This window comes from Hyaena hyaena, unplaced genomic scaffold (genome assembly GCF_003009895.1).
Source record: "Hyaena hyaena isolate Hyena2069 unplaced genomic scaffold, ASM300989v1 scaffold_131, whole genome shotgun sequence".
Lineage (NCBI taxonomy): Eukaryota > Metazoa > Chordata > Mammalia > Carnivora > Hyaenidae > Hyaena > Hyaena hyaena.
This window is the reverse complement of record NW_024080761.1, coordinates 1,711,739-1,726,700: the sequence shown is the minus strand read 5'-3', so window position 1 is coordinate 1,726,700 and position 14,962 is coordinate 1,711,739. Positions and strand designations below refer to the sequence as shown.

At 40.4% G+C, this 14,962-nt stretch overlaps 1 protein-coding gene across 4 annotated transcripts in view; it reads right to left on the bottom strand.

Annotated features, from left to right (window-relative positions):
• CSNK2A1 (casein kinase 2 alpha 1) overlaps positions 1–14,962 on the bottom strand; it is a 51,143-nt gene that overhangs the window by 15,603 nt on the left and 20,578 nt on the right. For 3 of the 4 annotated variants that reach the window (XM_039237706.1, XM_039237708.1, XM_039237707.1), the window contains exons 2-3: positions 5,196–5,405; positions 3,068–3,179 (exon numbers count right to left, since the gene is read on the bottom strand). In XM_039237706.1, the coding sequence (XP_039093637.1) occupies positions 3,068–3,179; positions 5,196–5,296 (213 nt within the window). In that variant the 5' untranslated portion in view covers positions 5,297–5,405. Of the gene's footprint in view, positions 1–3,067; positions 3,180–5,195; positions 5,406–12,293; positions 12,314–14,962 lie in introns of those variants that run through there. The other variant, XM_039237709.1, reaches the window with a different exon arrangement.

Sequence of the window (14,962 nt, the reverse complement as noted above, 5' to 3'; positions counted from 1 at the left end):
CTCTTCCCAAAGATCAAACCTCTGCAGAACTAGTATTTAATTCCATTCATCAATCTTAGCATGTTAACTTTTTAAAACTATACAGACTAGGACTTTAAATTGTTAGTAACACTAAGATATATCTTGTACAAGTCTCTGACAATTAGGATGAAACAAGGGCTCTTTCCATTCCTTCAAGTCTACAGACTTCCCCCACCCTATAGAGAGGAATTCAGGACCAATAGCAAGGATGACCAAACCATCTTTGTGCAGCATAACTTTGTGGGTAAATGTGGGCCTTGGAGTCAGACTACCTAACGTGAATCCTACTTTCATTACCTGCCGGCTGTGTGACTACGGGCAAATTACCCAAGTTCCCTAAGCCTTTCATTATAGGCAAAAATGATCGACAAGAGTACCTATCTCAGAATATGGCTGGGACATAACCCATAATATCTGCCTAACTTTATCACCAATATTCCTATAAATGAACTGTTCCGTCCATTTTAAAAAGACCACTCTGCAGAGTCCCTTGAGTATATCTTCCATGTTCCTTTGTCCTCACCCATCATTTCTACATCTGTTCTCGTACAGAAATCCTTTCCATTTTTCTGAGGAGGGCTTTGGTCCAACTGCACCCCCTCCACAAAGCCTTCCTTCTTAATAGTCAAAAAGTGCTAGTCCAAAAGGAATACAATGCAAGCCACAGGTGTATTTTAAATGTTCTAGTTAGTACCCACATTAAAAAAGTAGAGCAAAAAGAAGTAAACCAAATTAATTTTAATATATTTAACAAAATATCTGTAAAATCTTATCACTTTAACATGTAAATCAATATAAAAATTCTAATAAACTTATATTCTTTTTTTGTGTGCTAAACCTCTGAAATCAGGTATATTTTATCCTCACAGCATATTTCAAGTTGCACTAGCCACATTTCAAATGCTCAAAAGCCACATGTGGCCCGTATCTGCTACACTGGACCATGCAGGTCTTTCCTAGGGTGTCAGTCACCCCAGACTATTGATACGCTGCATATAATTCTCAGAAATTGTTTTAAGTATGTTTTGTCTCTTCATCAACAAGATCAGTGGTTACGAAACTTCATGATCAACAGTCACCTGTATTTTGTTTTTTAAGTTTATTTTGAGAGAAAGAGCAAGCAGGGGAGGCACAGAAAGAGGGGGAGAGAGAATCCTAAGGAGGCTCTGCACGTTTTATTTTTAAAACGTTTTATAAAGTTATTTATTTATTTAAAGAGAGAGGGAGAGAATCCCAAGCAGACTCTGTGCTGTCAGTACAGAGCCTGACTCAGGGCTTGATCTCACAAACTGTGAAACCGTAACCTGAGCCGAAATCAAAAGATGGACACTTAATTGACTGAACCATCCCCAGGTGCCCCAGTGGGTAACATTTGAAATGGCTCCCAAGTTAAAGCAAACACTTTTTTTTGTTATTTGGGCTTAACTACTTAAAAGTTACTGATACAATATGGGTGCCTATAACTTTAGATAAAGTCTGGGAAACTTTGCTTCTCAGTATGAGATCTGGAAAAGTTCCTATAGCAAGAACTATATGCCAAGTTCCTGCCATATGACAGCGCACGGTACAGTTATAAGTAACTTACAAGTTGCAGATTGGTAGCCCACTGGTCAAATCTGGCCTGCACAGCATTTTTATTTATTTCCATGTTTTTAATGTTTATTTATATTGAGACAGGAAAAAAGCAAGTGGGGGAGGGGCAGAGAGAGAGGGAAAGAGAGGAAAACAGCAGACTTGGTGCTGTCAGTCCCACCTCACAGACCATGAGATCATGACCTGAGCCAATATTAAAAGTTAGACGCTTAATCAACTGGGACACCAGGCGCCCCTGTAGTGTTTTTTAAAACTCTTGAGCCAACATTTAAGTTTTGTTTTGTTTTTAAATTTCTGAATGAGAGAGAGAAACAGTGTGAACAGGAGAGGGTCAGAAAGAGAGGGAGACACAGAATCCGAAACAGGCTCCAGGCTCTGACCTGGCTTTTAGCACAGAGCCCGGAGCCTGCTTCAGATTCTGTGTCTCCCTCTCTCTCTGCCCCTCCTCTGCTCACGCTGTCTCTGTCTCTCAGAAATAAATACTTTAAAAAAAATTAAAAAAATATAAATAAATAAAAACCAGGGGAATTCGTATATAAATACAAACTTTTACTTTCTTTTTGCAGAAGAGTGTCAGGCAACACTGGACCTGCGCTCCTGCAAAGCAGTTATCAGCTGGGGCTGGAGCACAGGCACTTACATCGCACTAGTTGTGCAGACGGCAACGGCCTGCCATTTAAAGGCCTGCATTTGTGACTCCTCATCCTTACCCAGAAAAGGAAACAACTGATTGAAAACAAAAGGATGGACTATAACTGGCAAATAGAAAATTAGTATTAGGCGAGACCTAGGAGAGAGAAGATTGAAACTTTACTCTCTTCCTCTGCCACAATCTAACTGAGCCAAACTGCTTCTTTTGCTTCCATTTCTTTTGCTGATCTGTCAAAGAAAGACAACCTCTTCCGGCTGCCTGGGTGGCTCAGTTGGTGAAGCCTCTCACTTGGGCTCAGGTCATGATCTCATAGTTAGTGAGTTCGAGCCCTGCATCGGGAGAACCCCACTTCTCTCCCTCACTTGAGCACTCTATCTCAAAAAAAAAAAAAAAAAAAAAAGTTAACATCAAACTTGCATAGGACACAATAAAATTAAAGTGTGAAAACATTACAAAAACCTTTTCTTTAAAAAAATTTTTTTTGATGTTTTTTATTTATTTATTTGTGACAGAGAGACACACAGCGTGACCAGGGAAGGGTCAGAGAGAGGAGAGGGAGATACAGAATCTGAAGCAGGCTCTAGGCTCTGAGCTAGTTGTCAGCACAGAGCCTGACATGAGGCTCGAACCCACAAACCGTGAGATCATGAGCTGAAGTTGGTGCTTAACCGACTGACCCACCTAGGTGCCCCTACAAAAACCTTTTCAAATGCTACTTAAAAAAAGGTATCACTATTACTTAAAAACAAAAAACCTAAGTTCCAAATACTTCTGAGATTATAACCACCTTCTTATACTCACCTTGAGAATTTTAACAACAACTTTTTCATTATTTGTGATGTTGATGGCTTCAAACACTTCACTGTATTTACCCCGGCCTAATTTTCGAACTAGCTGGTAGTCATCTTGATTACTGTGAACAAAAAGGGTCAAAGTCACAATGATTTCAAAAGTTCAAACTGTAAGACACTAATTAATTTTAACAACTCTACCACCAGTAAAAGAAATAAAAGGTATTTCAAATAATTCCCAAACTGGTTTCTCTGTATTTTAAAAATCAGGCCATTAATTAAAAAGGTGTGTTCTAAATCCTAGAATTAGAAAAGTTTAAGCCTTTCAATTATTCTTTCAAATCCCAAAGTTTCATTTCTAGTGGCATACCACACAGCTACCTTCTATTAGGGTCTGTTATGTGTTCGTATCCAACAACAGACAGCTTTCCCTTGGAGGATAATTTTCATATATTTCTGTACTCTGGTGCCTGGCTCAGTGCTGGCACCTAGCAGGGAGTCAATTCGTGTTGTAAGAGTATTTCAACTCAGCCACACACCAGAAGCAGATTTTTAATGGATGTTTTTGCAAATAAGTGGCTTTCAAACATACAGGCTTGACTTCCCACTTGCCCCCCAAGGAAAGCCCTGAGGACAGTCCATGTAAGAAGTTTGCAAATCACAGTGCAGATCATGAATCATAGTTAGAGGTCCCTTCCTCTATTTTTACCCATATTCCATGACCACTAGCAACATCAGAGGTAACAAATAAGGGAAATGCCAATATTTTCTCCCTGCCTCTGATTACAATTTAGATGGCTTTGCTTAAAAAAATAAGTAAAAAAAGAAAAAAAAGTCAAAATTCTATTCACTCCTGCTGGGGATACTGCAAATCCAACAACAGGTAACAAACTAGCCATCCACCGTCCTCAAGCCGCTAAAAAGAAAGTGAATGAACAGACAAGGCAGATGGTACTTAGGACAATGGACAGTGTATGTAGTTAAGACAGGTCTCGGGGAGGAGGCTCTTAGTTCTGACCGAGTTCCCCCGTGGTGGGCACAGAATACAAAATGTGCGTGAGCAAACAGCGCCGCGCCACATCTTGGAAGGGCTCTTCAGTGTTATGTAAGCAGAACTAAGTGCAAAGCACTCAATTCAAAAACAGTGGTTGAAAATTCTTTAGCAAAACACAGGTTTTCCTGGAGTTGGAAGCCTGAGACAAGAGAGGAACTGTTAGATTATCAACAGCAACATTTATTGATATTGTACCGCTGGTTCTTGATGGTATCTACGAAGCACTCTGTACCTCCTTATGCAGAGGCAATGCATTTACTGTTAAGAATCTTGGCCCGATCAGGATTACAGGGGCCCCTTATATCAATTTGGGAGACCATCTTTAACCACTTATAGGTTATGTACATCACAAGTGAACAGATATACAATGCAGCATATGGGAGCTATAGCTTTATGCGTTTCCAAATTGCTTTCTTTTGCACTGGATGTCAAAATACTTTTATCACAGTAAGTATGACCTGATCAATTAAATGCCGACATGTTGGGACAAGAGATACAAACATCCAAATGAGACTGCACAGACAGCAGGGGGCAAACAGCTACTGAGGTAGACTGCAACTATTCAAATTGGAACCGGGGCTTCATTCCATGTTACACATGGCCTGCCACATGATAAGGGTAAACGCTGATAAGGGTTTAATTTTGCTTCTATAAGAAAGAGGACATCTTTCTGGAGAACTGTTTCATCCTTCAGTATCATCATGGGACAGCATTCTCTGACCTCAAAAATACTTTTATGTAAGAGTATGGTTTTTAGAATCTCTCCACTACTAATTCTCACCTAACGACAAAGCCCTTAGCCGAGACAAGCTGACACGTAACTCTTTGTTACCAGCCTTTTATCCAGAATACAGAAGTCCAAGGAAAGAGTAAGAGACAGAAATAATTTTTAAATAATAAGCCCATAGAAACTGTTAATTTGCCAAAGCAATACCTTGCTTTTTCACTGCAGAAGAAAACACAAATCAGGTTTCAATCTCGAGGTTGATAAATGCAGCCAGGAAGGATTCCTAACACAAATTACTCAACAAATACAAAAGAAGCAACCCTGAGTGAGGACATTGAAGTAAAAGGAGACAATTACCCCCACTCCACCACGTGTGACTCATAATCCCAGTACTCTCGGGGTCTGTGCGTATTAACATCTGTGTAAACTCTGGCCCTGCTTGGCACGGGTCCCGACATGTCAGACAGGTTGGCGAATGAAGGTGGACTTGATGTTTGGAGATCTGGCAGTCAATGTGTTCAGAAGCAGCTGGGGGTATGACCTTGTTTCAGACCTGTTTTCTTCAAACTGCAAACACAAAATGCATAAAGGCCAAAGAATTATTTTTAAAAAAGCATATGTGAAGAAAAAAAATCATCTTACAATAATGGCCTCAAATATACCTCTGACTCTTCTACCTATTAACCAACGACTAGATCCCAACTGTGTCCACCACAGTGTTTCCTATTACCTGGAAAGAAAAAGAAGAGACAGAGACAGAGACAGAGAAAGAAAAAAAAAAACACCCAACAAACATACTTAAAACCACACTGGCCCTAATCCTATTCCGCAAAGTGGCTTGTTGCCTCATCTAAAGTTTGGATGCTCTTTCTAAGACAGCCTGGAAGGGGAAAATGGCACGGATAGACCTATCAACTACCATCTATACATTCCACAGAAATCACTGGCAAGAGTATCTATAGCTCAAGTAGGAGTGCTGACAGACTAGAATGGTGACAAAGCCGGGAGTACCAACTGTTAGCCTGACTCTAATGGTTATGAAACCAGGAAGCAAATAAAGACTTGTATGCATACATCAAAGTTCAATGTCTTTTTATAAAGATACAAGTCACTGAGGAATCTTGCATAATAATCAGTAGATCCTTAATTGTAGATCCTTAATCTTTTCAAATTGTGCCATTTGAAAGACACACTTGATTTCATTAAGTTTAAAAATAGAAATAATTTCCTCTTGATTTAATACCGAAGGAACCTGAATAGAAACTGGTAGAAGAGAGTAATACATGTTACCTGGACTAATGCAAAACTTGACATAAAGGGAAAAGTGATAAAATTTTAGAAATACACTTTCTACCAAATCAGTAAACTAAGTCTACAGAATAGGTAAATTGTGATGTCTTCCCGTGACCAGTCCAATCTATTTATCTCTTTTCAGAGAATCCTACAGAATTTGTGGATTTCCTTTACTCTGCATTTCATTAAAAATGTATTGAGTCTCCAGATTTCATAACCTGAGAACACATCACTTATGTAGGTTTCTGGCTAAGGTTGTATAAGGCTGTGTAACCTCAACTTAACTACAAGGAAATACTGGACAAACAGAAAATGAGGAAGCTTCTACTAAAAAGGGGCAGTGAGGGGCGCCTGGCTGGCTCAATCAGTTGAGCGTCCAACTTCAGCTCAGGTCATAATCTCTTCCTGGTTTGTGGGTTTGAGTCCGGTGTTAGGCTGTGTGCTGACAGCTCAGAGCCTGGAGCCTACTTTGGATTCTGTCTCAGTCTCTCTCTGCTCCTCCCCCACTATCTCTCTCTCTTTCAAAAATAAACATTAAAAATTTAAAAAAGGGGGGGTGCCTGGGTGGCTTAGTCGGTTAAGCGTCTGACTCCAGCTCAGGTCATGATCTCATGGTTTGTGGGTTCAAGCCCCACATTGGGCTCTGTGCTGACAGCTAGCTCAGAGCCTGGAGCCTGCTTCGGATTCTTTGTCTCCCTCTCTCTCTGACCGTCTCCTACTCACGCTGTCTCTCTCTCTCAGAAATTAAAAAAAAAAATTTTTTTTTTTAAAGGGATGGGACACCTGGATGGCTCAGTTGGTAAAGTGTCAGACTCTAGATCTCAGGGTCGTGTGTTCAAGCTCCATGCTGGGCGTGAAGCCTACCTTTAAAAGGTGGGGGGAAGGGCACCTGGGTGGCTCAGTGGGTTAAGCATCTGACTTAAGCTCAGCTCAGGTCATGATCTCACAGTTCATGAGTTCCAGCCCCATGTGAAGCTCTTGTGCTGATAGCTCAGAGCCTGGAGCTTGCTTTGAATTCTATCTGTCTGTCTATCTCTCTCTGTCCTTCCCCCACTCTCACACTGTCTCTCTGTCATTAAAATAAAATAAAATAAATAAACATTAAAAAGAAATTTAAGGGGCGCCTGGGTGGCTCAGTTGGTTAAGCATCCGACTTCAGTTCAGGTCAGATCTCACGGTTTGTGGATTCGAGCCCCGCATCAGGTTCTGTGCTGACAGCTCAGAGCCTGGAGCCTGTTTCGGATTCTGTGTCTCCCTCTCTCTCTGCCCCACCTCCACTCATGCTCTGTCTTTCTCTGTCTCAAAAATAAATAAACTATAAAAAAAAAAAGGGATACAGATGTTCTTTGTACCACTTATATTTTGTTGAAATGTGATTTATAAAAACTGGTGAAATACACATAATATTTACCAATTTAACCATGCTTTAAGAAATACAAAAAGTACAGGAGCTGTAGTTAACTCCCAGCCTCAGATGGCCAAATCATGGGTGGACATGACATTACAAAATGAGACCTCATTTCCCCCCGCCAGGAAATCGCCTGAGTCACATTGGAAAACATCCCCCAACTCCCATTTAGTTCACGTTATCTATCAGTCTCATCACCCAGTCTTCTGCTTTCTTAAGGCCTTGGCATTCTCTGTGAAGACCAAAGCAAGACTATCCACTAATGAAAACTCCTGAGATTCTCAAGTACTTGTCTGACCCTTGAAGCTTTGTGCCTCATCAGCTGGGACCTAATCTATGAAGTAGTGAACTAGATTCTCCAGTGGGAGGACTACTTGCAGTTTTCGCAACACCAGGAAGAGGTGCTTTACTTTACTATCATGCATACCAAATAATCTGTTTACAATAAGAGAATCATTCACATGCATTTCAAATGGTTGGCTTTCATGAACTATACAGGGAGAAGAAAAGAGGGAGTCCTTGAACTGTACCTCAGCTACCTCAGACAAATAAAATGGTACAAAGAGGGATGGGGTAATAGTGACTGGCTGGGGATAAAGAGGGGACATGAAAAGATAGGAAACAGAAATCAAAAATAAACATTTTAATCAGAAACAGTATTTCACTTGCAACCTCTGTAATGCGTTAGTATGTTCATATACAAACTAACAAGAAAGAAATAAAGGGATGGCCTAAATTTCTCAATTATTGAAACTGGTTCTTTCATATGTTCCTTCCTTTCTCCATCCCTTAAATATATGAGCATCTACTATGAAAAAATATTCTGCTAGGCCTTGGGAACAGAATAACAAGCGAGGCAGAACAAGGGTGAGACAAATATGCCCTTAAGATTTTATCTGCAGACTAAGGATAATGGAAACTTATTGAGGAATTATTTGTTAAGTAGGTTACATTCAAGCCCAATGCAGGGCCTGAACTCAGGACCTCAAAATCAAGACCCAAGCTGAGATCAAGAGTCGGACATTTAACCAACCAAGCCACCCACGTGCCCCCTCACTGTTGAGTTTTAAGCAGAAAAGTGATCTGTGTGTACACTTTGAAAAGTTTACTCTGGCTGGATGTGGGGCAAGCAGAGGAACAGATTTAGGGAGAAAGAAGGCTGTTAACAGTAACTTATGCAGGAGCAATGACAAAAGCTTGACCAATGGTGGTAGCAATGGAGATAAGTGCACAAATGTGAGGAACAAAATTTATGGTGTAAAATCAATAGCTCAGGGTTTTCTGGATAATGAGGTAAAAAATGGGAAGTGACTTTTAGATTTCTGGCTAGAGAGACTGTTGATACTATTCATGGAGACAGAAAACATTCCGAAAAAGGGCTCATACATCAGGTTTTGGACTTAAGGTAAAAATGGATGACACATTATAAAGGATACTGAATGAGCAATTAGATATTCCAAGTCTGGAGCTAAAAGAGCCTCTCAGCTAACCCTCTAGGCAGTTCTATGAGGCAGGCATTTCTCTCCCTAATCTACAGATAAGAAAACAGCCTAAATAAGTTCAGTAGCTTGGCCATGAATATCCAGGAGAGGGCTGGAATTCAAAGCCAAGGTGGCTGACCTACAAGGTTCAGGTCTTCATTCCCATAGAACTGATCACTTTCTATCTCGTATACAATAGTTTTCAAAGCTTAGTTTCTTAGGGACACCCGGGTGGCTCAGTGGGTTAAGCATCTGACTTTGGCTCAGGTCATGATCTCACACTCTATGGGTTTGAGCCTCATGTCGGGCTCTGTGCTGACAGCTCAGAGCTTGAAGCCTGCTTCAGATTCTGTGTCTCCCTCTTTCTCTGCTCCTTCCTCATTTGCTCTCTCAAAAATAAACAAACATTAAAAAATTTAAAAAAACAACAACAAACCACACACCTTAACTTCCTTATTATTAGATACTTAGCTCCCTGAAGTCAAGATCCATGTCTGATTTACCTCTTTAAAAAATATATATATTTTAATGTTTTATTTCTTTTTTTTTTTTTTTTATTTCTAGGAGAGAGAGAGAGACAGCGTGAGCAGGGGAGGGTCAGAGAGAGAGGGAGTCACAGACTCTGAAACAGGCTCCAGGATCTGAGCTGGCAGTCAGCACAGAGCCCGACGCGGGGCTCGAACCCACAAACCGCGAGATCATGACCTAAGCGAAAGTCGGACGCTCAACCGACTAAGCCACCCAGGGGCCCCTGTTTTATTTATTTCTGACAGAGAGAGAGAGAGAGAGACAGAGCAAGCAGGGGAGGGTCAGAGAGAGAGAGGGAAACTCAGAATCCGAAACAGGCTCCAGGCTCTGAGCTGTCAGCACAGAGCCAGATGCAGGGCTCGAACCCACGAACTGTGATATCATGACCTGAGCCGAAGTGAGACGCTTAACCGACTGAGCCAACCAGACACCCCGATTTATCTTTTGACTTTATTGTACCCAGTGCAAGCCTCCGCATTTTGTAGGTGTTCACTAAGTATTATTTGTTGATCAAATCAAGTTGTTTTTTGTTTTTGTTTTTTTTTTTTTGTTTTTTTAAGATGAAATGAAAATGAAATGTGCCTCCAAAAGGTAGGGCAGCCCCATTCTGGCTCTCTGGTACAAAGCCAGGAGAACCAGAAGGCCAACTCAAGGGTTCCTGAGTGGTCCCCTCTGCATGCACGTTCTCTCCCCCAGTATCACAGCTTCCTCTGTTCAATAACAGGGCCACACTTAAAAGTAAGAGAATACTGGAGAAACTTGATGTTAGCCATTTTTACAACAGCTTGTTTAGAAGTTGGGGAAAGTACCTGAGTCCTAGATTTCCTGAAGGTCAATCGTCCTATCTAGTGTTCATAATATAAGCACTCCCTAAGAAAATCTAACTTGCAGAAAAATATTAACTTTCCTACTAATTTCCATTTTAAATGGCCTAACTTCATCCTTACTGTCTCATATAACTGCATAAAAGGAGGTGTAACTTTAGCGGTTAACAACTTCATAGGACTAAAAGCCTTCAGACTGTTCAAACAGCCATGTTTTGTTTGTTCACGCTTAGCCTAATAGAAGCCAATTCATCAAGTGAAAAATTATCTTGTCAATAAAATTTTCTCTACTAAAGTCAGACTACACCTACAACCAAAGCCAGTCATATGGCTCTGTTTGACATATTCTTTCATAAAATGCAAGGAAATGAAAACTCCATCTAACTATGAGGCTAAAACATGTACTGCCAAAATCATAGGTTTGTCAACAGAAATGGAATATAGAACTAATTAATTGCAATAAAAACTCCTCTTGCCTTCTTCAGCCAATCTCTCCCTCTAATCTCTTCTACTCCACGTGATTTCTATTTTTCAATCTGGCAACTAAAAAGAAAATTAGAGGCTTAGTAAATGATCCAAAAACAGAAAACTGCATGTGTGATTAATCACTGTGCCAATATATTTTTATAGATAAATTTCCCAGTGGATCTGGAAAAGATTATTCTGGAACTTTAAAAGGTTAAGTCTGTTTTCAAACTTCAATACAGTTTTACTAGTTCTTTTAACCTTAATGTTTATGAGGATCTCCAACTTAAATTTTTTTTAATAGTTTATTTATTTTTGAGACAAAGAGAGACAGAGCATGAGCTGGGGAGGGACGGAGAGAGAGGGAGACACAGAATCCGAAACAGGCTCCAGGCTCTGAGCTGTCAGCACAGAGCCCGACGTGGGGGTCAAACCCACGAACCGCAAGATCATGACCTGAGCCAAAGCCGGACGCTCAACCGAATGAGCCACCCAGGCGCCCCGAGGATCTCCAACTCAAAAACAAAACAACCTCAAAAAATAAATAAAAATAAATAAATAAATAAAAACAACCTCTCCCATCACTAGATCAGCCATCGTGAATTAAGATCTCGGAATCATTTAGACAGGGCAAAGATTTCTATGGTAGGGAATGAGGAATGTGCTTATACTGCACTGACTACATGACTTAAGATGGCTTGTCCAGAGGAAATGCAGTTGTAGAAGGAGAACAACACTTTTTCAGCCCTGCTGCAGAGAATCAACTCTGCTTCCAAGCACTTGAGCAGCATACTACAAAGAGAAACAGGATTTGTAGAAGAAACTCAGGGAGAACATAACTAGATACCTCTGACTTGCAGAAGCAAGGACAAACATTTAGTCACAAAACCATGTCTTTTCCCCTTTCAAAGTGGCAACGAAATGAAAACAAGCAGTAGTTAACAGAATCTGAATTACTTGTTTCATGTGTCCACAGTTCCCCTTAATTTCCCATTCTCTCCTCCTTTCCTATCAAGAGCAGAATGTTCATTCAGTGAGCATTTATGAAACAATTATTATGTACCAGGAAATGTGTGCCTATTGCCGGGAAGGGATTATTTCTCTAGACCTTGGAGAATAAAGAGAAACTATCTCTGCCCTTGACAAAGAAAACAGACCATCACAATCTCAAGCAATTAGTGCTTGAAAGAATTAAGATGCTCTGCAGGAATTGAAGGGAATTTAAGTCACCCACCAACCCATTATCATTCACTCAACAAATATTTATGGAGTACCTCAAAGTCTAGGGAAAGCTGCCAGGGAAAAAATAACATCTAAGCTTAGTTTTGAAAGATGCAGAGGAATTACTAGATGAAAAACAGTAAGACAAGAAACTGAAAAGCACAAGACTTTAAACAAGTTAAGGATTTTAAAGACCTGTAACGTTATACCCTAAAATTACCAAAGGCTGGCATACCTTGTCATTCCTTACAAGAAGCACATCAGATCAGCAATCCCTTTTTCCTTTTTTAATTTATCCTGAGGGTGGGGATGGGAGGGTGGGGAAGGGTAGAGAAAGAGAGAGGGAGACAGAAAGAGAGAGAATGAATGAATCTTAAGCAGGTTCCACACTCCGTGCAGAGCCTAACACAGCCCAACACAGGCCTGGATCCCATGACCCTGGGATCATGACCTGCGCCAAAATCAAAATCACCCAGGCGCTTCTCAGCAATCCTTTTATATCTGATTTGGAGAACGCTAGAGAACACTCTACTCGACCATTACTATGTGTGCCTTAAAAATAATTATTAACACGGGGCGCCTGGATGGATCAGTCAGTTGAGCGTCTGACTTTGGCTCAGGTCATGATCTTGCGGTTCGTGGGTTTGAGCCCTGCGTCAGGTTCTGTGCTGACAGCTAGCTCAGAGCCTAGAGCCTGTTTCGGATTCTCTGTCTCCCTCTCTCTCTGACCCTCCCCTGCTCACGCTGTGTGTGTGTCTCTCTCTCTCTCTCTCCTAGAAATAAATAAAACATTAAAAAAAAAATTAAAAAAAAAATTATTAACACATAACCACTGCAATTCAGATCTCATTCTCTTCCTTTCTCCACTCATACAAATAACTTCTACTACCGAGGCCACAGAGCAAAATGCCTAGAAAGGACAAATAAATAGCGGGTGTAGATCTATCAAAGTGTAACTGGAGCTTCTTAAAGAAAGAAACCCAGATTTTTGCAGGTAATTTTCCTGTTTTCAGTAATGGTGGGCTACATTATTTGGGTCAATCTTCCCACTGAGAACAGCTAAAGAGAACGGATTAAACACACACACACAAAACTCTCTCTCACACATATAAACACATTCTCGTTTTCTCTCTCTTAATAAAACAGATAAACAATTACAGCCTGCAGTGAAGAGAAAACGAGAACCTAGAGAAGCAAGCAAGCCCAAAGGGTCTTTGTTGATCCCTGAAAATTAGAATTTTGTTCTGACAGAAACCAAAGCACAGGGCCCTCAACAAGGGTGAGAGTCTAATAGGAGACCTTCTAATAAGCTGACTTCAGAGGATTAAAACCTTAGGGTGAGAGTGAATGGGAAGTGGAAGATCCAGGAAAGAAATACAACTCTATGGAGAGAGTATCAGATAAAAAAACTTGTGTTAAGGTGGTTCCTGGACCTGTAATGTCCAGCAATCTGACATGAGCAAGCTCTCTGTGGGAAAAAAGTACCCTGCTATTGTAGGCCTACAAATAATTTTTCAAATATAACATTCACCTGTAAACAAAGATAACTCTATACTGAAGGAAAACACTACAAGGGTTAAGAACTGGCAGGAAAAAAAAATGAGAAAAGTCTTACAGAGACTTCTGACCTTATCAAACTCAAACTCAAACAACCATGTTGTTCTCACAGTTTGATGATTGAGTTTGAGCCCACATCAGGCTTTGCACGGAATACATGAAGCCTTTAGATTCTCTGCCTCCATCCTGCTTGCATGTTCTCTCTCTCTCAAAATAAACATTAAAAAAAGTTTTTCTCGTAATTAAAAAAAATAACCATGTTGATTATGCTTACAGAGATAGGAGATAAGCTTCAGAATACTAGCAAGGAACTGGATACTCTAGAAAGTAACAGATTTCAAAAAGTGAAAAGAACAAAATAGAACGTTTAGGAAGAAATAAATAATAACAAATGAATTGACTTAAGAATAGATTCAACAAAGTTGAAGACAAAACTAAGGAATTGGAAAATAGGCTAGTAATTATCCACAATGTAGCAGAAAAGCCAAAACTATGGAAAAGCAGGAAAGGAATAATACTGTGAAATGGTTTGATATACTTTTGATCAGTACCAGAAGAAAAGGAGAAAATGGGACAGGGCAAAGACAATATTTGAAAGAGGTATAATAGCTGAAAATTTCCCAGGAGCAATCAGACACAACCACATTCCAGAAGCCAAAAAATTCCAAAGAAGATAAAAAACAAAACAAAACAAAAAACTGAACATACAATAATAAAACAGTAGAAACGACAAAGACAAATCTGAAAAGCAGAGAAGTTAGATTACATTCAAAGAAGCAACAGCTGAACAGCTGATTTCCCAAAAGCAACAATGAGGCATAAGACGGTTTAATACTGTCAATGTGCTAAGGAAAAAAAACCTGCCAAATTCAAATTCTACATCCAGCAAAGATCTCTAAAGAAAGAAGATAAGAGGCGCCCAGGTGGCTCAGTTGGTTAAGCATCTGACTTTGGCTCAGGTCACTATCTCACAGTCCATCTTAAGTTCAAGCCCTGTATCAGGCTCTATGCCGACAGCTCAGAGCCTGAAGCCTGCTTCAGATTCTGTGGTTCCCTCTCTCTATGCCTTTCCTGTGCTCGTGCTGTCTCTCTCGCTCTCAAAAATAAAATTAAAAGACATTAAAACTTTTTTTTAAAAAAAGAAAGAATATAAAAAATAATAGCCCCGGGGTGCCTGGGTGGCTCGGTTGAGCATCTGATTTCGGCTCAAATCATGATCTCAAAGATCAAGAGTTCTAGCCACGCATTGGGCTCTGTGCTAACAGCCCAGAGCCTGGAGCTTGCTTTGGATTCTGTGTCCCCCTTTCTCTCTGCCCCTCCCTGGCTCACGCTCTTCTCTCTCTCTCT